The sequence below is a fragment of the Chanos chanos genome, chromosome 4 (genome assembly GCF_902362185.1).
Source record: "Chanos chanos chromosome 4, fChaCha1.1, whole genome shotgun sequence".
NCBI lineage: Eukaryota > Metazoa > Chordata > Actinopteri > Gonorynchiformes > Chanidae > Chanos > Chanos chanos.
This window is the reverse complement of record NC_044498.1, coordinates 36,502,529-36,530,464: the sequence shown is the minus strand read 5'-3', so window position 1 is coordinate 36,530,464 and position 27,936 is coordinate 36,502,529. Positions and strand designations below refer to the sequence as shown.

General features: G+C 41.0%; 2 protein-coding genes across 3 annotated transcripts; both read left to right on the top strand.

Annotated features, from left to right (window-relative positions):
* The first annotated feature begins 4,046 nt into the window (after positions 1-4,046).
* pprc1 (PPARG related coactivator 1) lies at positions 4,047-14,232 on the top strand. The gene is given in 15 exon segments (XM_030772282.1): positions 4,047-4,127; positions 5,904-6,041; positions 6,420-6,572; positions 6,722-6,808; positions 7,032-8,979; positions 9,165-9,218; positions 10,972-11,032; positions 11,385-11,452; positions 11,717-12,362; positions 12,686-12,725; positions 12,727-12,887; positions 13,000-13,075; positions 13,647-13,768; positions 13,870-14,021; positions 14,132-14,232. Coding segments are annotated over 15 exon segments (3,888 nt in total).
* Positions 14,233-15,544: 1,312 nt separating this feature from the next.
* On the top strand, positions 15,545-27,425 carry oga (O-GlcNAcase). Of its 2 annotated transcripts, XM_030770477.1 has the most exons (16): positions 15,545-16,204; positions 16,717-16,768; positions 16,910-17,007; positions 17,224-17,354; positions 17,448-17,619; positions 17,725-17,823; positions 17,942-18,226; positions 18,570-18,728; positions 18,823-19,439; positions 19,736-19,910; positions 23,404-23,489; positions 24,594-24,698; positions 25,032-25,123; positions 25,312-25,504; positions 25,666-25,825; positions 26,262-27,425. In XM_030770477.1, exons 1-16 carry the CDS (start codon positions 16,039-16,041, stop codon positions 26,396-26,398), a joined length of 2,727 nt encoding a protein of 908 aa, XP_030626337.1. In that variant the 5' UTR covers positions 15,545-16,038; the 3' UTR covers positions 26,399-27,425. The 2 variants fall into 2 exon arrangements, with proteins under 2 accessions (XP_030626337.1, XP_030626338.1); XM_030770478.1 differs by lacking the exon at positions 18,570-18,728.
* The last annotated feature ends 511 nt before the right edge of the window (positions 27,426-27,936 follow it).

Below are 27,936 nucleotides of genomic sequence, written 5' to 3'. Positions count from 1 at the left end.
TGTCAGGAGATAAAGGAGAGTGTTTACTGGTTAAACCTGAACAAACAAATTTGATAATGAATCACAGCATCTTTGAAAGAAATGTTTTCCTTGATTTTGAATCATTAAAGAAATCCTCTTTTCATCTTTCATCTTCTGTTCATCTTCTGTCGGCGATGTTTGGTGAGGTCTGTATGATATTCTCTTCAAGATGAAACGAAGAAATTAAAGAGTTCCGCTGATTGATGAACAAATTTTTAGAGTCTACATTTCTTACACTCATTGTGTCAACCTATAAGCTGAGAAAACTGATCAAACTTTTTCCTCAATCTTGGATCATTACAAAAATTCTCAGTTTATGTGCTGTAAACAATTCTTGGTGAGGTCTTTTTTTTTGACATTTTACTCTTCAGTACTAAAATGAAGAAAATAAAAAATATATTTGATTGACTGACTGATTGACTGATTAAGCTCTATGGTGTCCTGCACTCATGTCAACCTGTGAGTTGTCAGAACTGCAGTGGGAAAGAGTTTCATTGCACTTTCTTACATTAATTTTCTTGAAAGTATGAGATGATGAGATTCCTTAAAAAGCATGTAACTCAAGAATGAATCACATATCACCTGCAGAACATGTGTCATGATTTCCATCTTGAATTTAGCATTCCAACAACAACAAACACCAACACCTTTGAATCATTCAGTGCTCTTATGTCTGAACTTCCAGCGATTCATGTATTTAAAAGAATGGTAATAATGTTGCAAAAGGAAACAAAATTTAAAGAAACACGCAGGTTAACAAGGGGATTTTCCCTTCAGTACCCAAAAAGGACTGTAAACTTCTTGACAAGATTTCTTAGTGTTCTGAGATTTGAGTGAAGCAGAGTGAATGTCTCTTTTTCTGATCAGGCTGTGTGTGTCTTTATTGTGACTGTTGTAAAGGTCCTTTATGTCTCTGTAAGGGAAATTTGGGGTCTCCATATGGAGACTTGCCAAGTCTCAGAGACAACAAACTTCGGATGTAATGAATCATGTACCTTTATGCCAATAGCATGATCATGGGAGAGTGCCCTCTAGTCAATTGTGAGCACAGTCTCTCCGAACAGAGAGAATGGCAGAGTATTTGTACAGTGACTCAAACAACTTTGGAGGTGGGACGATGTGGGAGCAGGACCAGTCCATCCAGCCCCCGAACTTCAACAAAAACATGTTCCTGAAGGAGAACTGCTGAGTTAGCCCGAAATGCTCCTTCACAACTTCCCTTTGTCTGGCATATGATTTTATCTTTAATACAGGCATAATTTCAGACTGTGACAGATGGTGACAGCCTGACATCCCTTTGACAGTTTCACTTGTCTAATCTAAAATATTTTCACCCAAGGTTATAGACAGCTCAAGCAGTGACCAGTACTCCTGATCATATAGAGGTTACAAAAGATCAATAATTCTTCTTCTTTTGCGCTTGCAGGCACATTCTTGCACACACTCAACCATTGCATTCTCGCATAACTTGCTCTTTGTTATTTTTCACTGTTCAACGTAAAATGACACTTAGTATTGCAGCTTCAGACTTGATTAGGCAGAGTATATGTTAAGGGAGTGTTAATGCTTAAATATTTTCCACATCTCTCAGCTAATTGTATTTGTTTGTATGTTTGCTGACTAGCAGTATTTCAATAGGAACTGTTTACAACTTTTGACTCATTTATTTATTTCAGCATCTTTAGGAACAGAGTGAGTATTCTCATTTCTCTGCTTATGGATATTTGAGCAGGTGATCCGTAATCCCCAACTGGTGTGTTTCCAGGAAGCCAGTGTATAGGGTCAGATTCTGTCATATCAGCCGTGATTCAGTCTGAACTGAATGATTTGCACACTCATGTCTACTTGACTGTTGATCTGTGCATTTTCATGGCAGGGTCCATGTCTTACCAGCACAGACTTTGTGAATTGAATCACAGTTGTTGACTTTGTATCTGGTAGCTGTGCCAACTCCGCAGCATCGCACATAATAGTTCTGTAGTTTTATTAGCCCACAAATTATGGCTGTGACGAGTGAACAGACCAGATTCCATCATGTTGCACTTCATCTTCCACAGAAACAAGGATGTTGTCAGTATCTAAGGACAAGCTGGACAAACAGGAATACGTGTCTGTGTATAATCTCCATGAAGAACACACCCCTTAAGACATGCTCTGTATTCCTAGATCAATGAGCCAAAACACCCTGGTAAATCCAGGGTAGGGGTTTGTTCTGCACATTCAGCAAATGAAATCCAGATTTACCTCAAGTTAACTTGTTTACATTTGCAGGATAATTAAATCTGAGATGTGTCTGTTACGTCTGTTCCCCCCACAAAGGTGCCATTAATGATGCTTACTCAACCCAGTTTTATGATAGATGACTCCACACAGAACAGTAACACTAAATTAGCTTATGAGAAAGCAGTCTCCTGATGATCCAAAGGGTGAAAATGAAGCTCAGATTCACCACTGATGAGTACCTGAAACGTCAGTATAGAAGCCTTTCATTCTTGGGTGCATTTGTGCTTAATTTAGCATATTAACATCAGCAACTTTGGCACGTGCCAGTTGTGACCTTGAGTACAGGTACATACATCATTGGGAAGTGCTTAAGAATCTGTCTATAGCTTGGCCTAAATTCTTGCTTCATGGATTTAACTGATTATCAGCTGAGTTTGCTTCATGAAATATGACTTAAAGGTAAACAGATAGGACTGAGCATAGAGGCTTGCCTGGGATTTGAGTTGCTTTCAAGCTAAGTGAAAATCATACCCCTGTACTAACAAGCCAGCAACAACAGTTAAAAACAAAGCAATCCTTGGACTTGGGGTGAGAAAGGACCACAGAAGTCCTAAATAAAAAAAAAATATATATATATAGCAACAAAGTAGCTTAAGGAATAGCAAGGCTCTGACAGTCCAAACAGGGTAGTTTGTTATTCTTGTCACACAAATGTGCCTCCCCCTGGTGGAAGGAAAAACACCTTTATGAGTCACTGCCATTTTATTTGGGAAGCATAAACACCAAAGTTTCTAAGTGTGTCTCCCCAGCTGACATCACACCTGACCAAAAAAGAGCACAAAACCCACACCTAGTTTACATTCAAATCTTTTCTTTCAACTTCATTTTAGTTGTAAAGCAGAGACCATTCCAGTTTCTCTACAAATTTACATCATAATTGTGGGTCCTCCAACTCAAGAGCAGCTAAATGCTTGCTCTCATCTGCACTAAGTCATGCTAAAAATACACCATAATGGTGCTGAACACCACCTGTGCATAAGAATGGACGACATTGGTCCAGCAAGGAGAACCAGCTGCAGTTTTATATAAAGTATGGGTGAACACAAGACATTTTTAAATATTTGGTCATATCAAGTGAAAGGTTAACTGAAAAACTAGAAACTGAAACAGCACAGAGTCCCATTCTCTGACTAAGCTGTATTCAGCAGTGTCAGACTGCAGTTTGGGCTCTTCAAGATGAGCAACGAAACACTGAATTCAGAATTCAGTTAGCACGTGGGACAAAGAAACCATGTGCATGAGGATGAAGATGATTTATCAAATGTCAGAATTGTCCTGCTTGATATTTGAATATAGTTTCCCTGCTTCTTTTGGGTAAACTGTTCTTTTTACAAGAACCAAACCTTTGTATCATCATTCCTTGAACTGGATGGTACATACATAACATCAGCCATTGCTAAGGACAATACGATTTATAATTAAAATGCATAGGACTAGAATATGTCTTCCGAAAAATAATTACTATACAGTGTTGATATCATCTAATAATAAAAATAATATGGGGGGGGGGGGAGAACAAGCGGTAACTAAACAAGCTTTCACTGTGATTTCACGTAGTATCTATCAGCAGCCGTTTTCTCGTAGTCAGACAATAACAGGAACAGGAAGAAGGTTGGAGGCGGGTTTGACCTGTGAACCTTTATGTCGTTTTGCCGGGAATGCAAAACACCACGTGTTCTCGTGCCGGCTGGAAGTCTTACCGACCACATTATACACACTCATGCACACTGTATCGAAGGAACATGGCGGTCCGGTGGGGAGCAGGCGAGGAGTTGTTTAAACCCTGTAACATGGAGTTATTCTCAACAACCAGCCTTGACGAGGTAGGGGTTGAATAAAACAGTCTTTCGTTTACATGCACAGACATGATGATATGATGTCAGTCTCTATTAGTTAAGTAAATTCAGTTAAATAACTGGAGAAAGTGACACGTGGATAAAGGCAGGAGGGGAGGTACTGACTTAAGATTCTGTATCTGAACATTTGGTCCGAAATAAACAATTAAGTTGAGCGTTAGCTGTAGAAGGATAATAAGTAGAAAAGTTACAATACTTTTTTATAATTGTGGAGGACTTGAAGAAGTTAAAATGGGATGATTTGTCGAGGTGCAACGCCTACGAGCTAGCTGGAGTATCGAGCTGCTGTCCATTCACAGAATTGCAGTAATTATGTGCACGATTTTCAGGGTTCTGTTTCACTTCAGTTTATTGTAAAATGTTTTCGAACGAAAAGGCAATAGTTCGAATAGTCGTCAGTCTGTGGTTAAAGTAAACATCTGAAACGGAGACGCTAACTTATTTGTTCGCCCTTAGCTTGCATGCTCTGTGGGGTTTTTGGTTTGTTTGTTTGTTTGCTTTTGCCAAAGAATATATGGTTATTCTCTTATGTGGTAAATGCTTCATTCACTGAGCAGCTTTTAAGGCATTGGCTCTGTTGTCATTTATCGTATCGCTGGTTGTCTGCTCAGTCTCAAGCCTCAATTACCAAGAGGTTCCCCCACGTGGTTTTATCACGTTTATTATATGTAATAATAATTGATATTATGGTTAATATGTTGTCTATAATGATTTCTCCCTGTTGTTTGGGCCTGAATCTGCACTTGAGTCGCGGCCAATATTCATCAACAATTTATTTTAGAAACTATAGTTCAGTTCATGTCATTATAACCAACGTGGTTCGTGCAGGCACGGTTGCAAAATGTTAGTGCCGAATTGTTGGTACCGGGAAGTACAAGCAAAATGAGCAAATGCAATTTCTTCACATAACTAATGGATTGTAAATATAACCATAAATCGCCAATATGTGCCCCAACCAAGCACAAGCGCGTGACTGATTTCGTTGAGATTATCTATGCTGATGACTAAACTGAGTGACAACATGCGAATTCACAAGGGCTGTTTTTTTTTTTTTTTTTTTCCAGTGTATTTTACTGTGTATCCGGATTGAGAGAATACATTTTGCAAATGCATGTCAAACCAGTGTTTCTAATAAATTTCATCGTAAGAGCTTCTCTTAACGTGGCCCAGAATTGTTGTAATGTAACACGTGGTTTGGTGTTCAAGATAGTGTGCTGCTGCTTTGGTCTTGGGCCGGAATGACGTGATAACTGTGGCACGTGGAACTCACCACACAGAAAACATTGTGTTACTGGCTTTAATGAAATAAATTGATCTTTAAAGTATTAAATTACAAATCTTTCTGTCTTTTTACCTGCAAAGCAATATACAGGATTTTTTTGCGATCTTTGAAAATGAGCAATTATAATACATTATATTTACTGAAAAAAAAGAAAAAAACTATTTATGTAGTACTGTGGGTATGTGTGTGCGGGTTATAATGCACGCTTTTGTCACTGAACAGAAGAAGCGATTTTAACATCCGCATTTTAAATAGAACATTTAAAACTTTTTAAATTCTTTTTTCTTTTTTTTTTACATTACGGTTTAAAAATACCTCTAATTTATACACTTAGGCTACTTAGCAGCAAAGCCTGTTTATGACCCCTCTAAAGACAATATTTTTTGTTTCTTTTTTAAAAACCCTATTTTTCCCAAATGTTGTCTTTATTTAGCTTGAACCTGTTTTCCCCGTTTCAGCAGGCAGAAATACTTCAGGCTTCCTTGTCCTCCACATATCTGGATGATAAAGGTCTGGACTCTGCGGACTCACTTGAAGCACTACAGAGCTGCCTGGACCCAACTATTTTGTCCATTTTTGAGGACACCTCTGCTGGAGAGGTAAGCACTACCTACCTGTCCTGCATCTTCTAATTTACTCTCCGTGAGTCAGTGTGACCACTGTTACAGTCCTGGGTACACTCTTTGTTCTAGTCCTGTGCATCTGCAGCACTGCCCAGAGCAAATGTGTGCATTTGAATAACAACTGCTGTAGGAGCACATGTGAAACTGAGGAGCATTTATGTTGATCAAATCCACTTAAGAGGCATACGAGCTCTAATTTTCTTTTGTTTGTTTTCTGCCTCAACCTCTGCACTGTCAGGGCATTTAATGTTTTTTATTTTGTACTTTGTAATGGTAGACATTACTATGTTATGCTTTCAGCCCATTTTTTGTTGTTGTTGTTTAATTGGCTGTTTTATTTGTATTTTCTTTTAGCATAAAACGGAATTGGACGAAGAAAACGAGACAACGCTGCTTACAGCTCTAACCGAAATACTTGACAATGTAGATGATGAGAACTTATCTCCTTTTGATTCTCTACCGGACTCCGAACTCTTCATGGGTCAGAAGGTCGGCGAGCACGCTTCGGTTAGTTTACAGCTGGACCTCACCTGTCACAACTCATCACACTCACTGTCACACAGTTTCCTTCAGATTTTTGTTACAGACTTTTGGTCCCAGAATGGACTACACCACCTCACTGTGCTACGTTTTGTTTTTTGGTTTTTTTTTTTTAGCTGAAAAAACTCTTGGCTCTGCCCCGAACTGCCACAGAAAAGGAGTCGATGTGCCACATGAAACATGCACCTTGCTCCCCTGGAAAGGTAGTCTTAACACAAAACCTTTTATTGATAACATTTCATTTAAATATTCGTGCTCTCTACAAATTCAAAGGGTTTCTAGTAATTAATATTTTCAAAATAAAGTGAAAATTTCAGAAATTAAAATTTCAGCGTACACACAATTTTACCTAGGAAGCAACAATATGAAAAGCCTTCCTCTCTAAAATTACTGATTCACTGATTAGTTTGTGTACTAATTTTTCAGACACTTCCTCGGATGCCAAACATGTCACTGCAGGAGAGTGATGAAGAGGAGGATGGGTTTGCTGAGGTCATGTCGGATTTTGACCCACTGTCGCTTGAAGGGATAGATTGGGGAAGTGTTCCTCTGTCACTGGAACATAGTGGTGAATGTGTCTCTTTGACTCTCAGTGACCTAGTTAGGCAAATACATCCTTACTGCATGACGGTCAGTATGGAAGGGGAAGAGGGTAGCGAACAGATGCTTCCAGAGGGAGGGATTGTGCTGGAGGTGGTAGATAAGGGAGAAAATGGCGAACCCATCCTGGCCATCCCAGATCTAGGCTTTCCCCTCTCTCTGCCTGGTGCTGACTCTTCATGTGAACAGATGGTCCCAGAGACAAACCCAGAGGAACTAGTGCAAGAGGCTCATCAACCTTTCTCTTCACCCGTCATAGATGACAGAGTGGAAAAGGTTATTGATAAGCAACCTAAAAGACAGACCACCAAAAAGTGTGAGCCTCGCAAGAAAAAGAAATGGAAAAAGAAAGAAGTTCCACCTGGTGAGGGGAGGGTCTTGAGAAGTGCATCTGCCAAAAAGGCTGTAGATGAACTTCCGAAGGAGCCTGAGGAAGAGACACGGAAGAAAAAGAAGAAAGTGACATTTGCAAATGTGGTCTCTTCAGTGGGAACTGAAATCCCTGACTCTAAATGTGTACCGGTGAAAAAATCTGAGGGGCCTGAAAAAGACACCTCTTTGTCAACCTTGCCTGAATGTGTAGTGGTGAAAAAATGTAAGGATTTTGGAAAGGAGACCTCTTTGTCCACCTCATCTGATGAAACTAACACTAAACCCAGCCTCAAATCCCCTGAATCACAGCCTTTGCCCATCACAGTGTCAGAGCCTTTACCAACAACTGAGACATCGACCTCACAAGTTAATGAGTCAAGATCGTTGGCGGTCAAGTCCTCTAGTGAAAAAACTACAGACTTAAATATGCCCTCCAAAGAGGAACTTGTAAGCAAGGAAACCATCCCTCCGCCTAGCGAGCTCAAGCCCAAATCTTTGAGTTTACAACAGTACCGTCTTCTGCGTCAGCAGAAGAAACCAGCCCCATTGCAGAAGGCTGAAGACAACAGTGCCAAATGGCCTCAACTGCCTGAAGCACCCAGGGAGCTTCCCCCCATCCCCTGCCTTCCAGACCCTTCGCCCAGGGATCCTCGTAGGGCTTCGCACCCACCTGTAAAGGAAGCTCCTGTCGACGTAATGCCAGCATGGCAACCCCGAGGGCCCAGCGCCCCGCCCACACCAGAGGCCTTGCTTGTTCCACCAGCAACTATGGTAGTCACCACGAAAAAGACTACATCTTTAAAGCAGGTGGTCTCTAGCTCTTCTACATGTTCTTCAGCAGAAGAACAACCTGTCCCCAGCCCTGTTGTGCCACAGAATTCTGTTAACGGTGACATTCCTTCTCAGCCTCAAGCTGCTAGACAGATGCACACTATAGGATCTGGATCGTTACCAGATGCCACTGTGACTGATGCTGCCCAAAATACGAGTGCGGAGCAGCATCTGCCACAAACCTCTGTTGCTGACCCAGTAGTCAGAGGAAACCTGCCTTTTGACCAGGACATCACTAATCAAGTCCAGCCCGAAATCACCCCAAGAACCACTGCAGGGGTCCAGCCCCTTACTGCTGCTACCCCTCTCTCAGAATCAGTTGAACCTGTTGAGGCTGTGACCACCACTGTGCCTGAAGAAGTTAAATGCACTCAACCAACACTTACTAAACGGTTAACTGGATTTACACCAAGTAAAGTTGCACCAATTGTTGCACAGCCTTTCCTGTCAGCTCAGTGCCAACTTGCACGGCCTGTCGATCGGGTGGAGCCAATAAACATGGCTCCAGCAGTGACACCACCTAATTTGAAGAATACAGAAGAGCTGATCCAGTCCTTCACTAGTGAAATTGGTGAGCAGCAGTGCTTTGATGTCTGTGCAGTTGAGCTCTCTGCTGTGCCTTTGTTTTTGCATGCAAATAAAACTGAACCTGTAATCATGCTAGGTACATGACCTTTGATAAGTGGCTAAAAGTAAAAATGATAACCGTAGGTATCTTTAAGTTGATTGTGTTCTGTTTTGATGTTTCTGCATTAGGTATTGAAGCATCTGATCTCACCAGTTTGCTGGAGCAGTTTGAAGAGAACCAGGGTAAGTGATGCTGTTAGGGGGTCGTGAGCTGATCTTTCACCTATGTAGGAAGTATCATTCAACAGCAGTGGAGTCTTTGAGTTCAAGAGCTTGCATTAGACTAAATATGTATTACATGGAAGTCCTGTTTAGCATTGCAGAGTTATCACTGAGAAATTCTCCCTCCAGACTAGGTGCCTACTTCAGTGCTGGCCCAGCTGTTGACCTAGTGTGACTGGTGGTAAAAAGGGAAAAGGCCTAGTAACTGCTGGGTTGTGGGTTAGATCCCTGAGCATGTAGTCTCTCTACCAATGAGCCCCCCAAACTATGAACTTAATTTCAAGATCTCTTCAAGGGAGTGGCTTCTGACTGCTGCATATGAGCATCAACATACTGTATATCTGTGATGTCAAGATTAGGTAGCATAAGTTAAAGGGACAGAGTCCTTCATTTCTACTCTTTATCTCTTAATGTCTTAAAATTATTGACCAGAGTTATCTCTGATAGATAGGGAGTGCTATATAGACGCCCACTTTAGCTGTCTCATTGGAGGACATACACGTTTATTCTCTGGTAGGAGGAGTTTTTAGCTTTATGATCCTCCAAAGCACGTATCATTATGGTTTGTTTTTCTTAGAAAGTGAGTGTTTAAAAGTGAAAGTGGAGGCAGAGGCATAGCCAATAATTTGTTAGTGACTTCTACATAGAGCGCATGCTTACATGTTAAACAAATGCAGTCTGTAGAACAATGGATCAAAAATGCACATAACATATCGCATTGTGTTTTGTGGTCTCAAATGTTGTTCTGTATGCAGCTGAGAGGAGTACTTACATTTTAACTGTTTAGGAAGATGGAAGAGATATACAGCAGTAGAATTGCTCCCCACAAGGCAGACCTGGTGGAAAACCTTAAAACCTCACTACGCTCTAACTACAAAGCTTGAAACCTCACACTTTAAGTGACACAGTTATTGTCTTTGCTGGGAACTAGGACGATTTCACTTGTAATAAATAGCACTGTGTTCCGATAAGTCTATTATTTGTACTTTTTTTTTTTTTCATCCCTTATTCAACATTTTGGGGATACAATGTCGAATCAACCTAACATAAATTTGAAAATCGTAAGAATAGCGACTACAGTGCGTTCAGCTAAGAGTCTCTCTTTTTGTAAGTTTCTGTTGTATGTGACAGCTCTTTAAGAGTGTCCGGGTGGCAGTGAGGAGGGACTCCATCCTTTTTAAGACCGCCATGTGGCTGGAACAGCTGCCGTGCGATCATGCTCATTGAGCTGATGGAATTCTGCTCCGTCCGCAAATCCATTTTAACTTGCTGTATGCTGGCATTGTCTGAGCGGATGCGCTGACACTTGCGAGGCCTGGCTGTGTGTGTGGCGGCAGCACCACAGGCTCTGATTCATGTCTGGCCTGATATTACTGGGTTGTGAGCAATGACAGGGTGTGACTGGCATCCTGTTCATTTGGTTTAATTTGAATGCATCTATTTTGCACCCTCTCTCTCATATATAAGCATCCTAGAATCCTCCATGTAATGGCACTGAGTGTTAACACAGCGTTAAGTGTACCTTTCTGTGTCAGTGCAGTGTAACTAGGTGTTGCATTGAGTGGGTTCTGCAGGTTATGCATGGCCCATTATCCATTTCTGGGTCATAATGCATTACTCACACTTCCTCAATCACACAAAGCATTCCTCTCCGCTAACTCACCCATACACTTTATTTCCAGTCATTCACTTGTGTATTTGCTTTGCTTTTCAGCCAAAAAGGAGCCGAGTAAGCCGGAGGTCTGTGGTAGAGCAGCTGCTGTAGGAAACTCATGGTGAGTAACAGGGATACAAAATGGGGAGTTACCCTACAGCTTCTGTGCTGCTCTCATACTGAACCCCCACCATCGTGGTGTGTGTTTCATTTTCACCAAGACCTGCCGAGTACCACAGAGCCCACACTCATGGCTATGGGATCGGTGGCTAGTCATTTCAATCGCTGGGTGCTCTTGTTTTGTCTTTTGATGGAACAAAAGTATCTATCAAACCTGTGTTTCACCCATGGCTTTACTCAGATTTTCTCTGTTTTACTAGACAGAGGATGAGTTAGTGTATTTAATCATTTTTGACCAGTTAGACTGAACTTAATTTATGCCATGGTTTGTGTATGCATTTTATGATTTACAGTGCTGAGCCCCTGGCTGAACATAAGGCTCTGGAGCTTGCCCGAATCCATGACCTGGGTAGCACTGCAGGTAAGTGTGTGTAGCTTGAGTGGCCAAAGTGCTGAATTATGGTTGCTCTGCTAAACAAATGACTAATGAGGTCCTCACTCATCAATATCTAAACCTAAGGCTGAATGCATAACTTTTAATGTTTTTACAAGCGAAATCTGGTCATTTAATCCATCCATACCTCAATTTGACATTACTTGGATTGTTTTACAAATCCAAAATAAACGTTTAAACTGATGATGGAATAAAATGCTGCAGTTCCAAACACTCCTCTGTGTTTCACAGGTCTCTCTCCCCCTGCCACGCCCCCTCACCAGATGTGGAAGCCCCTGGCACCAGTGGCGTTGCTAGGCAAAACTAAGATGTCTGAGGGACCCAGAGTAACTCCCTCTAAGGCCATTCAGATAGAAGCCCGTCCCCTACCCTCCAGCCGGCTGCGCAACAGGCTGCAGACTCCTGCCAAGCAGATTCAGCCCTTCTCTTTAGATCATGACTACTGCCTCCCTCCCAAGGAGCTTCCTCCCAAGGAACTCGGCAACCGCTGGAACGTCAAACAGCAGCCCAGCATCAACATTAAGACCATCGAGCTGCCCAAACAGACTCCGCCACAGAGCCTGACCCCAGCTGCTTGCCACCCCAAAATTCCCAAAGGTTATAAAATAGATGGCGGTCTGGAGAAAGAGGAGTTCAGCAGTTCTGTCCTGGAGACACCCGATGCTTCACCTAACCGGCTAGAGTCTGAGAAGTCAGAGAGCAGCAGCCATGGACAGCCAAGGTCACCGAGATATTCAGAGCGTTCTCCCAGCCCATACGAACGAGAGAGAGGCCGTGCAAGGAAGCGATACAGGCCACGAAAAACCAGCTCTGACTCCAGCTGCTCTGAATCTGGATCCGAGTCTTCCTACGGGTCTCGGTCACCAACCAGGAAGAGGTAAGATTTTGTCTTTGATGGAAATTTTCCCTCGTAGAAGGGTTTTGTTTGCAGTGGGTTTAAACAGCTAACTCCCTCACACGCTTTAAAGCATTTATTTTGAGCAATGTCCCAAGCAGTTTTTCAACACTCCACCTGCCCTCTAAAGGTCCCCAGTGATAGCCCTGCATCTAACAGGGAAAACATCACAAATATCACAAAAATATCAGAAACGTTGAGAATTTACAGAATGACAATATTACGGCTACATTAACTGCCAGTTGTTCAGATAATGGAGGGTAACTCTCGAGGTTCATGAGCGTAAATTTAACTCTGACCCACAGGTACAGATCCCATCACTCAGGCAGCTCCAGCTCATCGTCACTCTCCCCGTTCTCGCTCCCGTTCCTGTTCCCGTTCCCGTTCCCACTCTCCACCCCGCCGACGCCGGTTTTCCTACTCCAGTTCTCGTTCTGGGTCTTGGAGTCGATCCCGTTCACGCTCTCCTCAGAATCACCATTCACAGCGCTGGAAAAACCATTGCAGGTAAGACGTTATTCCTCATATATGTCCTCATATATGTATTATTATTGTCACAGAGGTTCAATGCATCCTACTGGTTACATATAAATGAATAAATTTCCCTGTTTTCCTACAGCCCCGACCGGAGAACCAGTCACCATTTTTCAAGAGATCACAATGAAGATGTAAGAAGACGAAAAGAGAAAGCAATAGTGAGTACAAAGTAACTTGAATTGTTTCTGCCTTAGACTTCAGAGTTATGTTAACAGAGACCTCTTATGCTCAGGAATTGAACATAGTGTACTGTTTATTGACTGTTTCTCTTACCACTTAATGGCTGCCTTGCAATAGCAGTATTTACAATGCAAAACCAAAAAACCAAACTGCTTTAATCTTCATGATGATATGGTACTTAGCTATGTGGCTAAGGTATGGTACAGTAAATGATCACTGTGGTAGCTGGTTGTTACAACCTGACATTGCCAGTGCAGTAACTTTCCCTGGACAGTGTAAGAAACCACTGATTGTTTTCATATTTTTATAATGTGTTACATTGTAAAAATATGAAAGATTTTAAGTGGCTACAGTGGTTGTCTCAATACTACATAATAATAATAATATAGTAATATCTACTACTACTGCTACTACTAAGAATAATTATAATAATAGTAGCATAATAATAGCAATAATTATATTATAAACACTTGTTTTACTTAAGATATTTAACAGATCCTCATTAATATATCCAGTTGCAGACAACAGATTAATCTCCATTATTTTTAGGAGGAGCGCCGAGTAGTTTACATTGGACGAATTCGTGGAGGGATGACTCGGAAGGAGCTAAAGGAGCGCTTCTCGTTGTTTGGAGAAATTGAGGAGTGCACTCTGCACTTTAGAGAACACGGGTGAGTGATTATTTGTCATGTCATTCTGAATGTAGGAGAGATTCTGACCGACCCCCCCACTCAGCTTTTCCACTAATCCAAGATCCTCTCAACCATTGCAGAGACAACTATGGGTTTGTCACATACTATGAAACGAAGGACGCCTTTTCAGCCATTGAGAATGGCTGGAAACTCCGGCAACCTAACGAACTCCCCTTTGACCTCTGCTTTGGAGGCAGAAGGCAGTTCTGCAAGACTGGTTATGCTGATCTTGGTAAGACCAACTCTTTGCCGTTGTTTTTCACCCCTCTTAATTCTCCTCTTACAGTTTTATTGAATCCTACAAAATCTGTCCGCTCACGATTCCATCTGTGCTTCTTGCAGACTCAAATCGGGATTGTGACCCAGCACCTGCAAAAAGCAAATTTGATGCACTAGACTTTGACACTTTACTCAAGCAGGCCCAGAAGAGCCTGAAAAGGTAACGATGAGAGGCCAGGCCATTTAGAAGGGAGTAAATGCATTACCTCAAGCCACTGGCTGAACTACACCCTCAGTGCTGCCTTTCAGTGTTTGTCAGTTTGGTTGTTTTCTCTTTTATTTTTGTTTCTGAAAGCTTATGCCTTCTATTGAAGTGAAGATTTGTACGAAAACATAAAATATTTAAAAAAGATAAATGAATGAAACTGAAACCATGTGAGGAAATATGAATTTTTTAAAGAAATCTATTTAAATGTTTAATCAACTTGAAAAATGTGGAATGCATTTTAAGAAATGGGAATTAAAGCTGTATGGATGTTCAGTGTTTGGGAGAGTAATGGTTTACATTGCTAAGGTTGTACTTCAACCCAAATAAACTATGAAAACAAATATTGTGGTACGTGTGTTTTTATAGCATATATTATATATGTATTAATAGGTACCCCAAACATTGATGGAGAGTCTGTTGCTTATCCAGTCTACTTGATGCTTTAAAACTACTCAGTGACTACTGAAGGTGCACTGATTCACTATTATGTGATTATACTGATGATATGCCTTGATTTATGAATTTCAGATAAGTAACAGTGAATAGCTATTGAAGTCAATCAAAAACTTTTTTTTATGAGAAACTAACAATCAGTAAAATAAACATGTGAATAGGTCAGTAAAACAGTGGGACTATTCCATTTTTTTTCTTATGAAATAACCATTTTTCTTATTAAATAACTAGACGGTACTCAATTTAATTTTGCCCTTGCAGCTTTCACTATATTCCTTTTTTAACAACATAAACAATTCATATAATAAATAGTAGGACTGTCTCTTGTAAGTTGAACTAGTTCTTTTCAAGTCAAACTGGGCTTTTCTTTAACGTTGAGATAGCAAATGATAAATTAGATGCCACGCAACAGTGATTGTATTACCAAACTGACGTATCTTAGACCTGTCAGAATCATGTTTTGTCTCCTGAAAGACTGTAACCAGTCTTCGTGCGAGTAGTTCACATTAGCACTTTAGTGTAATATCCCTTGAACTCAAGTGACCCAAGAACTGCTGCAACATGGATGCTTAACTCTATCTCTCCTCTCAGTTAATGGGGGGGGGTCAGATTGCTACAAAATAAACCGTTCTCCTGACTTAGCTGGTTTATTAAAATATTTGCTTTAATGGGCTCTGTGAGCTTCCGTACAGATTTACTGTTGCTCAGTAATTTGTCATAAGCGCTTGTTTTCTGGGACTATAGCCGGCTGTGACTGGTCTGAACTAGTTTTTTGAGTCTGCGCAGTAGGTGTAAACAGGAAGAAGGTTGGAGAAAATTGAGCTGAAGTGTACATCGCAACGCAGAGGAAAAATACATATTAGAATATTGTTTAAAGAAACACGGTATATTTGAGGTTAACTTTTCTTTTTCTTAGGTGTGACGACGATAAATGTTTTGTTTAATTTGCTATTTGAGACAGTATGTGATTTAGTTTGCACAGTGACGGCAAATCTGCTAAGGAAAAAGCTAGCTAATACTAGCTTCTTTCCTCGGAGGATAACTCAAACCATTTTGTGCCAAGCTTGACAACGCTGGCCGAATTAGTAAGCAATCTTTAATCGTTTAATTTATTTCATTTACAATATCGGAATTTCCTATCGCTGTATTTGAGAGCCACTGTCATAAAGGTAGGCAATCTTTTCATACTCCTCTGCGTACAAAGGGGTGATGGCCTACTGACCTGGTTAGGTTACCGAGCGTAGGATCCGATTTCATACGAAAACGAAATATTTGCATTGGATCTGGGAGTGAAATTCAAAGCCCGAAAATGGTCCAGAAAGACAAAACGATAGAGTCATCCCAGTCAGAGAGCGAACCGAGTCTTAGTCCAGGATCAACGGATCCTTGTGTCGAAGCTCCTGGTTCAGTTGAGGAGCCGACTGTCGAGATCGAGAGAACTGGACGGAGAAAATTTATTAGCGGTGTAGTTGAAGGTAAGCAAATGTGTTGACTTGAACAAACCTTGTCGTAATTGTATTTTATATTTTGAGTAATTTATATTAACTATGTGTTAAAATAATTCTCACCATAATGCACCATTTTAAAACTGGCCAAATTGTTAGTGAGTTGTAGTGTCTAGGGTTCCCCATTGAACTTGTGATAAAATACCCTAAATGCATTGTGAAATTAATTAGAATTAGGATGATATTTGGAATTGGGTACGCTACGCCTTGGTTACGTGGACCGACTCATTTAGCGTTAGCTACGGAAATGACCTACTTTCTCGTTTTTAAGGACGCGCTTTTTAAGGATTTATACCTGTAAATTCTGAATTGTCACTGAAGAATCAATATAATTTGCACATTAACTGAACCAAATAATATAGTTAAAGAATTTTATAGTAGTACATTTTTGACCTAAATATATGGCGCGTCACGTATGTCTGGCGGCGCTGGAATTTGTGCTGTGTAAGTTCAAATGGAGTGCTCTCTCTTGTTTGGAACAGGCTTTTATGGCCGACCATGGACGATGGAACAAAGAAAAGAACTTTTCAGAAGGTATTGGAATTTTCACCTCAAGTTAACCATCTGTACTGAGTTGTGGACTGTTGATGTAATCTGTATAAAATATATCATTATTGGTAACTGTAACTTTGTGGTTTTGCATAGTATTACCAGTTTGGATTTGATGTTTTTCAGACAGCAGAAATGGGGATTAAACACTTATCTGTATGCACCGAAGGATGACTATAAACACAGAATGTTTTGGAGAGAGATGTACTCAGTTGAAGAAGCAGGTGATTATTTTTTTTCCTTCATCACATTCTGTGTTCCAAGTGAGTGTGCTTTCCTGAATAGACAGCCTTAATAAGCATCAGTGACAAATTATTAAGTTGATTGTGATTTGCATATCTCTTAGATTAAAAAAAATATATATATATATATATATATATATATATATATATATATATATATATATCTCTCTAACTCATCTGTTTCTCACTGTTCCAAAGAGCAACTTATGATTCTGATCAGCGCTGCAAAAGAGCATGGCATTGAGTTCATTTATGCCATCTCCCCTGGGCTGGATATCACATTTTCTAACCAGAAAGAAGTATCAACCCTGAAAAGGAAGCTGGACCAGGTAAGATAGCCACATAGTTTTGCATATTTGTACCATCATATTTGCTTTTGCTTTTGTTTGTTTTGGGAATGCCACATGTTCTCTCTCTTGTAGGTCTCTCACTTTGGCTGCAAGTCCTTTGCGCTACTGTTTGATGATATTGATCACAACATGTGTCCAGCTGATAAGGAGGTTTTCAGCTCCTTTGCACACGCTCAAGTGTCAGTCACCAATGAGATATTCCAGTATCTGGGAGAGCCTGAAACGTTTTTATTTTGCCCCACAGGTAAAAACATATTGAGTTATTTTACCAAATGAATTTGGTCTTTATACATATACACATCAGTATATAAATGATATGTGTAAATACTCATTACTTCTTTTTAAACAGAATATTGTGGAACATTTTGTTACCCAAATGTGTCTCAGTCCCCTTACCTGCGCACAATCGGTGAGAAGCTTCTGCCAGGTATTGAAGTATTGTGGACAGGTACGTTTCTGAAGAAGAACTATGAGTTTTGTGGAATGAGCGCTACCAGACATTTGAAAAAAGTGAGAACGTGCAGAAAATGGGTTAAAAGTATTAAACATGTCTTTCTTTTTTTCAGGTCCAAAAGTAGTTTCTAAAGACATAACAGTTGAATCTATTGAAGAGGTTTCAAAGATTCTAAGAAGAGCTCCAGTCATTTGGGACAATATTCATGCCAATGACTACGATCAGAAAAGGCTTTTCTTGGGACCATATAAGGGCAGGTCCACAGAGCTCATACCCCGTCTCAGGGGGGTGCTCACCAACCCCAACTGTGAATTTGAGTCCAACTTTGTGGCCATTCACACGTTAGCCACGTGGTACAAGTCAAACATGAATGGAGTGAGGAAAGACGTGGTGATGAGTAAGTACATAAACCCAAGTATAGACTGCTGTTGTGGCTTCCAGTTCTAGCTTTCTTGTCATCTTTTGCATTGTTGGCTTGTGTTTGTTTGAATTGTTCTTGTCTGATTCATACCAATATCTTCAATTCGTAGTTTGGGCGAGCAATGAGGGCCATTTCATAATTGGCTTGGAGTTAAATTGGGTCTTAGAGCCACTTGAGAGGCCTTTGAATTTAGTAAGGTTATTTAGTCATAAGTGTCTTACTGAATGAGATTGAGACAGTGCTTGCCTAAAGTTTTTGTCTTAGCCCCTTTTTAAGGTGTTAATGAAGATGTTTTCTTTCCACTGTCTTTGTTTCCCAGCGGACAGCGAAGACAGCACAGTATCCATCCAGATCAAGCTGGAGAATGAGGGCAGTGATGAGGAGCTGGAGACAGATGTGCTATACAGCCCACAAATGGCTCTGAAACTTGCACTTACCGAATGGCTGGGAGAGTTTGGGGTGCCTCATCAGTACAACAGTGAGTATCATGGCTTGATTTTGTACTGTATACACATTTATCGTACTGTAGTCCTTTTTTTTAACATCTCTCTTTTTCATTTCCTTTTCGATAGGTCGCCAGGTGTCTCACAGTGGGCCAAAGACTTCTCCTGTTGATGTAACAACCGTGGGCACCCCTAGCCTGGGCTCCTCCACTTCTGTCACCACCGTCTTCCAGCAGCCAATCATGAGCCAGGGGCCGATTGGCGAAGAGCCCCCTGTGCTGGCCAAATCAGGGGAGGTGGAGAAAAAGGAGTCTGAGGAGGAGCCCATGGAGATGGTGCTTGAAAAAGTAGATGAGACAGAAGACACGAAGAACGTAAACCAGATCCTCACAGAGATTGTCAAGGCCAAGATGACGGAGGAACTGAAGCCCATGGACACGGACAAAGAGAGCTTGACCGAGTCAAAGTCTCCTGAGATGTCCATTCAGGAGGACTCAGGCAGCGACATTGCACCCATGCAGACCGACGAGCAGCTCAACAAGGAGACCTACATCCCAGGGCCGAACGAGAAGCCTCTGTACACCGCCGAGGCTCTGACGCTGGAGGACTTGACACTGCTGGCTGAGCTGTTTTATCTGCCTTATGAGCACGGGCCCAAAGCTGTGCAGATGCTCAAAGAGTTCAACTGGCTCCGCGCCAACAGCAGCGTCGTCAGCGTAAACTCCAAAAGCAAAGATGCAGAGAAGGTCAGAGTCAGATTCTTCTCATGCTGGAGTGTATTAAAGGAAAGAGGGGGGAAAAAAACAAAATGGTGGAAGTGCAGTGATGCTCTTCTCCAGTTGGTGGTGCTTTTAGACCCATGAGAAAGATGCATACATATATACACAGTGTGAATGGGCACTTCTTCTCATAACAGTAGGGGGACAATTTTATATTTCCAGGCACTCTATGCCTAGCATTATCTTTCTGTTTAACATATAAACAAAGGTTGTTGAACAGCATAAGCTGAACTGGCTCTGTGATTGTTGGTTTTTTTCCTCAGGTGACCGAGTGGCAATCAAGAGCAGAACGGTTCGAAGAGATGTGTTGCTCTGTGATCCAGATGTTCACAAGACTCTCCAACTCCGCCAACAGGACCATTCTTTACGACCTGTACCCTTACATCTGGGACATAAAGAGTATCATCTCTATGGTGAAATCATTTGTTCAGTGGTTAGGTATGTACAGACCCACAGCTGCACTTCTGTCTGTCTCAGGACCTTTACTGATATTAAGCCATTTAATAAGCACTCTCATCTTAGTTTTTATAGAGACTGTTCACTTTTTAATTTAATTTACCTATTTGATTTTAAAGTGTAGGTAGCAGATTATTAAATATTATAACAGTCCAGTTTAGACTTAGTTGTCATATACCCCTAAATTCAGTCCAATAATATACCTTTTATAATAATAAACAGCATTAGTTGAATTTCAGCATTCCCTAGTCAACCATTCAAGCGACTAAGAGATGTTTATATACTTAATGGTACGAAATCTCTCTGTTCACTCTCTGCTCTCACTAAAAGAAAGGATATATGCTCAGCTCACTTTCTTAGTTTCTTGGACTAAGTCCAGAGTCAAATTAGACCAGAACTCCAAATCTGATTCTAAGTCAAGTATGATTATTTATTTATTTAATTCATTTATTTGTTTGTTTAACATTTCCTTTAATGAGCACCTACTGGTTTTTGGTTTTTTTTCTCTTTCTGACTGAATGCGGTCTGCAGTGCTAGTCTGTTCCTTTTGCCCCCTTGTCTGAAGCTGTAATTGGCCTGTGTGGTTTATTATCCAGGGCTGTGGGTATCGCTGCTTGCTGTGTGTCTGGTTACTCTATTGTGCATTTTACACACATTAACTCCTGCTGCCATCTCTCTCGATCAAGGGTCTGATCCAGTCGGACAGTTGATCCCTTATGCCCTAGCGCGCATGCGAGCCTGGAAAGCAAGGCAGTTCATGTAAGGCTATTCTGGTGCATAAATGGAGGTAAAAAAAAAAAAAAGATTTCCTGGCCATTCCTGCAATGCAGTACCTCAAAAGGCAATTGTGGGTTCTCTTTTTTTTGTCAATTGTATTGATATCTGGTGCCAGTATTTATGCTGGTTAAGGAGATGTACTCCACAAACTACTCTTTATGAATGCTTTATTCTAACTGCACACCTCTTCTAGAAATATTGTCGCACAAACACATTATAATTCAGGCCAGTTCTGAAACAGAGACCATGCTAAGCAAAGATTCACTGGACATTAAGTTGCACCGACATACTGTCCATGCTAACGAAGGACCTTCACTGGACCAAATATTAAGTACTGTTGACCTACTAGACAAAGTCAGATGCGTGAGTAGTTGGTAAACATTCACCTGTTAGCCGGTGTTTTCTCTCACTTTTGTAGCATTATAAAAAGTCATATGGGTAGTAGACAGTATTCCTCCTAATTTGAAATTTGCCCATGTGTTTAAGATTCTAGTAAGCAGGATACTGATAATGGAGACAAAAGCCCTTCACAACAGAGGCTCTTGAGATTTGAGTAAGAGAAAATGTTTAAAAAAAAAAATACATCTGCAGTGCAGTTAGAGTAATGGATTCAGTTCAAATTCTTTCTGAGGTTTCTTGAATAAGAATGAAAGCACCAGCATGGCTTGGGTTACCTTGGTAACCGTATTTCATTCACAGGTTTCTGTCCAGCTAAAGTTGAAGCCCTGTATGCACACAGCAGGCAGCATCCCAAAACTGGTTTGGCCACATTCTATTCCAAACCGAGGAATTTGATACAGAAATGTTGAGATGAATGCATTGTCCGTTATATGGCCATATGTCATAATATTTTTGGGAGACTTTGGGGGACTTTTGATCATATTCCTGATATCATAATAAGTAGTGAAGTTAAAACTGTAGTTTATTTAACATTACACCATCAATGGATGTCTGAAAGAACTCAAACCAGTCATGCTCTGTGACTCGTACCTGGTCATGGTAAACCTGTTTGGGTACAGTGTAGTGTACCCCATGTCTGAGTGAGAGACTAAAAGCTTTGTCCCCTTCACATCCCCAATCTCCTGCACTGCACATGGCAATCAGTCACACCTCACTGCTGTTGTGCTGAGATCCTTACTAATGAATTCTTCTATTGTCTTCTCCCTCCATTGTGTGCAGATGGAAGAATCCTCAGCTCAAGTTTCTACTGCTATTGGATCGACAGTGGCCGATGTATGCACAGTGTTGGCGTTAGAACTATCTGTTTTGCATATCTTGTGTTTTCTGTTTCTCAATTAAGATCGTTTCTGAGTTTTGAATTACTACTTTGAAGTTTAATATTATAGTGTTGCAAAAAGGAAGGCTATCGGATGAAGTCACATTTGCGCAGCGATAGTTGAAGCGATAAGCGTTAACACCTATTGTTTTTTTCTCTGGCAGCCTCTCTAACTTGATTTTTGTTTCTATTAGTAGGCCCATAGAGATGGCCGGGCACAAGCAGGATGCAGCATCTTAGGGGAATTCAGCTCCAAACTTCTCTCTCTCTCTCTCTCTCTCTCTCTCTCTCTCTCGCTCCTATTTTTCCACCCTGTTCCACAGATACACAGTAGCCAAACCCATAACTTTGAGTTAGTCAGTTTGAAGTATTAACTGTATTTATCAAAAAACAAGTTTTGGAATTCCCCTCAGATGGTGTGTGCATATGCTGTGTCCTGCCATTTCTTTCACAGGATGAATTTTGTATGTTTCATAAACAGGAGTGTGTGTTTTTTTTATTTTCACTCCTGTCTCTGTGCTGCGTTTGTCTTGTTACATGACCACGGGTTCCCGGCACGAGGAGTCATGTCCATTCTTTACTGCAAAGGTTGTTTTCATTGACACAAAGTACAGTTTGTACCGGCAGTTTTGCAATTAGAGCGCTGTGTTTCACAGTTGTGAATATCTAGGAGAGCCTACAGGCATGCTGAGTTCACAAGCACAGTCACACTGCCCACCTAAACAGGAGCTCGGTTATACTTTGATTTAGTACATGTGTGTATAACAGCTCTATTTTTTCATCTCTATGCTGACAAACACAGCCCGGTAGTCATGTGACAAGGCACATCGGTGTAAATGTGACTTCTGATGAGGTGTTGAATTCAGTAGGTTTAAACAGCTGAAGCTTATTACCAGGAAACCAACAGCACTCCGTTATTTGTTATTATCACTTAGTAATCGCTCCAGTAAACCCTTTTAGGGAAGGACGCTTAATTTTACAGCTGTAGTTCCTCTTTATTCTTTCTACACACAATCAGAACTCATAGCAAATCAGAACCAAATGCTCAGCTTGAAGGTTTAACCACACATATTGAAATCCAGCAGTTGCATAACTGAATCAGTTGCTTAAACTGCCAACAGGCTGTTCTGATTTCACTGTAATATTATTGATTAAAGCTGATTTGGCCTTTGGCAAAATGTTCGTTAGAAAGTTAAAAAAAACAAAAAAAACATAGTGCATTCTGTCATGGTAAGCTTTAGCTGCTTGAGCCACATTTGACCCAAGCATTCAGCATTTTGATATAATTTAGATATACTTTCCTTTATATTATTTCTTTGGAGTGATATGGAAATAGACACCTGTCCCTTTGCCCCCCTTACCCCCTCATTCTGTCAGAAAGCCCCTCATGTAACGTTCTCCGCTTGGATCTGATCTCAACAGGGTGTCGTAGTCAGTCCTCAGCACAGTTCTTAAGTGGAGAGCAAGAGCCCTGGGCCTTTAGGGGCGGTCTAGCGGGAGAGTTCCAGGTATCAAATATTGAATTAACAACCAAATGTTGAATGAAGAGATGTTCTGTGTTAGTAGAACTGGTGTGATTGAGAATTGCTTAGGGTTGGTCTGTTTAAGGTGAGCTGATTGTCTTCACATTGGACATTTTACTTATCTAACAGCAGCAAACAGTGCTCAGATTGTGAAAAGTGCACATTTAAATGTATTTAAAAATGGGGTTTTGGTGAGCAGTAAGTCAGATTTTGGCATTTAGGACGGGAGCGTTTTCTAACCCAAGCAAAATTTGGATTTCTTTCAGCAACTGTCCAAATGAGATGCTGCTTTTCCCCAAGCGCCTGCGACCGCGCAGCATGGCTAGCTTTTATTTTCATGACATGTTGTTTCTTTGCAGGAAGCACAGCGCAAATTACCCTCCCCTCCTCCCCCTACCCCTTTACCCGCGCAAGCGCTGGCGTCACCGCGCTCGCGAGTTCGCCTGCGAGTACGCCTGCCTCGAAGCTCCATGACCAAATCTTCTCACCCACCATGTTTTTTAAGTGTACGCTGTATTATTTTTGTTTTGTTTCTGTTTCGTTTTTTAAATGCAGTTCTGTACAGCCATTTAGAAACAGGTAAATGAACCTTTGCCATTCGATGTAATTTGTTCATGGAGTTTTGTTTCCACGTGCGGCTGCATCATTACTTTTCTCAACAGGAATAAGTTTGCGCTGCGAACACTGCCTTTAGCGTGGGAAAGGAGCATCTCCTTTAGCCAGTTTAGCCTTTCTCAGACCAAGCCTGCTATCAGAATATGTACTGTTTTTGCTGTTCCACTTTGTTTTGTTTGTTTATTTGTTTCCTTTGATTTGTCTTTTTAAAAAAAAAAAAAAAAAAAAAAAAAAAGATGGGAGAAAGCATACGTGGTCATTACAAGCTCTTGCTGATCTCTGACAAACCAAGGAGCCAGTTGTAATAAAACTCTTTGACATTGTACAGCCATATGCCATTATTTTGGCCTTTTTTGTTTTTTGCTCAGTTATTCTTGGTTTGAGAAGAGTTCAGCTGGAGCAGGTAATGATAACAGAAGCCTCTGCCACCGTTTCCCAGTCTCCTCATTGTTTTTACTTTCGCCTTTTTCACAGCGATTGTTGCCGATAGATGGGGCAAACGATCTGTTCTACCAGCCGCCACCCGCAATGCCAACTTCCAAAATCTATACCATAAGACCATATTTTCCCAAAGATGAGGTATGATTATTCCTCTCTTCTTTTTTCCCCCGACCCATGCCGTATGTCTGTATGCTGAATGTGTTTTTCTAGTGGTCGGTGTAGCTGTAGCCTTGGCCTTACTTTGACGTAGCCTACCAAATAAAACCAAACTGAAAACTGTCGGAATGATTTCAGAGGTAGTCTTAGTTTTTTCACTTGATGCTTTAATTTTAACATAGCAAATCAGCAGTCTGCCCCTCTGGTCAACCCACAGAGAAATAGCAATGGGTGGAGCTATAGAGTCATTTGTCTTCTTTGCCCTTCACTTCTGTTTCTCTAACATGTACGAATATACGTTCTTTTTTATCTTAGCCTGCGGTTTATAAAATCTGCAAAGAGATATACAACGAAAAATTTGATGGAACCCCTTTCTCAGAGCAGGAACCAGACCTAATAGGAGACAGGTGAAGTTTTCCAGCTTGATTTCTCATACAAATGTGTATATAATCAAATATTTATTAATGTAGTGAATATTGTACTTTGTACATGTTTAGAAAGTTTGTTTTCTGTCACACAAATTGGGATAGGTAATTATGCGATGTACCTTTAGAGAAACGGTGAGTAAATATCTGACTATCTCTGTGCTTTTCAGGCTGGTGGGAGGCTTCCTTACACTTAGCCCAGATTACGGCTTTGTGTTGGAAGACGATGAGGGTATCTGTGGTTACGCACTGGGCACAGTAGACGTTAAACCCTTCGTGAAAAAATGCAAGATGAGCTGGATCCCGTTCATGCAGGAGAAATACAACAAACCTGACGTGGAGAAGGACCTCTCTGAAGCTGAGGTGTGAAGGACTCCCTCACATCATATATTTATATGATTATATACACTAATTATCATATATTTACTCATATACTAATCTCAGCACATCTTCTCAAACCCTAATTCCATGCCTCTGAGCAGTTTTCCAATATCTGCATATGTTTTCTCTCTTCCAATCTGTAGAAAATGATGCTGAGCTTCCACGAGGAAGAGGAAGGTTTGCCAGACTCCTTCCTCAGCAATTTCCCATCTCTCATTAAAGTTGACATTCATACAAAGGTCACTGATCCCAGTGTAGCAAAGAGTATGATGGGATGTCTCCTCTCATCACTAAAAGCCAATGGTGAGTCTTTCATGCTCATCCAGGTTCAGTCTGAGTTGTTCATGTATGTAAGCCTGCAGTGTGTGTGTATGTGAGAACTGTGTCTGTGTACCACAGCCTATGATTAGGTCCTGAGTCTGCATTTATTCAGTGACAGAAAACATTGTTTGTGCATAAGGAAGAACAAAACATGGAGAAGAAGTGAACAGAAAAACAAAGGAATTCTCTCAATCATTTTGATTCACATCTGTTGTTTTGTCTCTTTAAACTGTAGCACTTCTCAGTCTGTTTTTAAAGTATCAAAATCTAACTCTACAGAAAGAGCAACAACCATACAACAGTTAGTTACTCGGAACGAACTGCTAGAGTAGTTTGAGCTCTTTTAAACTCTAATATCTTATTGTACTATTCTCTCTCCCTGTCTGTGTCTGTGCTGCTCTCCCTCTCCCTCTGTCAGGGTCCCATGGTGCTTTCTGTGAAGTCAGGCAGATGGACAAACGAATGTTAGACTTCTACAGCAAACTGGGCTGCTTTGAAGTGGCCAAGATGGACGGCTTCCCGAAAGATGTTATCATTATGGGGAGGAGCTTATGAGACAGAGCTGGGTGTTATTGGGTGGACTGAATTAAAGTGTATAGAGCTCTTCTTCATCTGTCACCACTACCTTCCAAATGACCATCATTGTCATTTTTGTAATCATCCAGACTTCTTGGTTTGTCAAGGTAGTTCATTTTTGCGGATTGTTCTCTCAGACGTTGCTGAATGCAGCCGTGTAAATTAAAGAGCCTCTGATGTGATGCTTTGCCAAACAAAGGTTTAAAAACATAAGGGTTTGGTCTCTGACCTACACTTGGATCTGGCCTTTTCCATTAGTCCCTCAGACCTCTTTAGATCTTGTACTGGTGATGGGGTCGATTTGCATGGGTGCATGTGTGTTTGTGTTTGTGAGAGGTCTAAAACAACTGGTCCTCTAAGCATACACCAGCTTGCGTTGGCCAGCTGGCCTCTGTTCCATTAAACCCATGATAAAAGCGGATCCAGATCCAGATCCCATGCATTGCAGGGAGGTTTTTACAAGCTGTGACTGAGAGGAAAGGCCTGAGTGAACATCAGTATGGGCAGCATCTCTTCAGGGCCCTCCATGTCGAAGCAGCGTTCTGAGAGCTTGGTAATTCACAGTCTCCATCTGTGCCGCTGCAGTGAATCTCAAACGCTCTGCAGATGTTTCAGACGGCCCACTTCAGAAAACTTCTGCCAGTGTTTAGTTTCAACGAACAGAGCCCTAAAACGGGAAAGCGCCCTTATGTGGTTTGCTGACAGAACGAAGGCACGTGTGCATTGTGCATGTCAAAGGGCCTTAGATTAAAACTTAAATGTCATTGAAAACAGATGATGGTTCATATGAGAACATATGATGAGTCATGCTGAAACTGCATGTTTTTTTTGTTTTTTGGGTTTTTTTTGCTGCTCCCCTGAAGCCTCTATCAGAAGTATACTGACAATGCATTTTTGTTTACTTACACTAATGCCTTCAGACCTGTTGCCTTCTCTAGTGCATCACTAAGTTAAAGTGGTATTTTTTTTCTCCAAATGCAGATATAAAGACAAAATCACATCCTGCCATTCTCCACCATTAAAGCAACTTATCAGAATTCAGCAGTCATACTGAGATTCAGGAGGCTAGCTGTAGGGACAGAAGTTTTTTTTCTAGTTGTCGACAAGATTGATGGGGTTTTAGTGGCTGATCTGTTATAATCTCCAAACTCCCAAAACTACCATTTCTCAAGTAACCCACAGTCTGTCTGGCACCTCTTGTTGCTGCATTTGCCAAATGACAAAGATTCCCTCTTAAGTTCCAGAGTTGCCATTAAACATGGGTTGTGAGAGATACTGTTTAGGGCTTTGTATTAACATTTTTTAATTGATTTACCCCTTATACTAGAGCTTATGTACATCCCGTAGACTTTATTTCTCATGTGCATTGCAACTTGCTTGGCTTTGTAATATTTGAGCATTGCAATTTTTTTTTTTTACTTTTTATTCATGCATGATTCATAAAGTCTATTTTGGCAATTGTCAAATATATACAGACATGCTGTGCTATGCTCTTTATGTGCAAACTTGCCCAGCTC

Coding starts and splice junctions, on each gene's coding strand:
- oga (XM_030770477.1), top strand. CDS start 16,039: ATGGTCCAGAAAGACAAAACGATAGAGTCATCCCAGTCAGAGAGCGAA. Junction 17,355..17,447: donor TGAAAAGGAAGCTGGACCAG/GTAAGATAGCCA, acceptor TCTCTCTTGTAG/GTCTCTCACTTTGGCTGCAA. Junction 19,440..19,735: donor AAAGCAAAGATGCAGAGAAG/GTCAGAGTCAGA, acceptor TTTTTTCCTCAG/GTGACCGAGTGGCAATCAAG.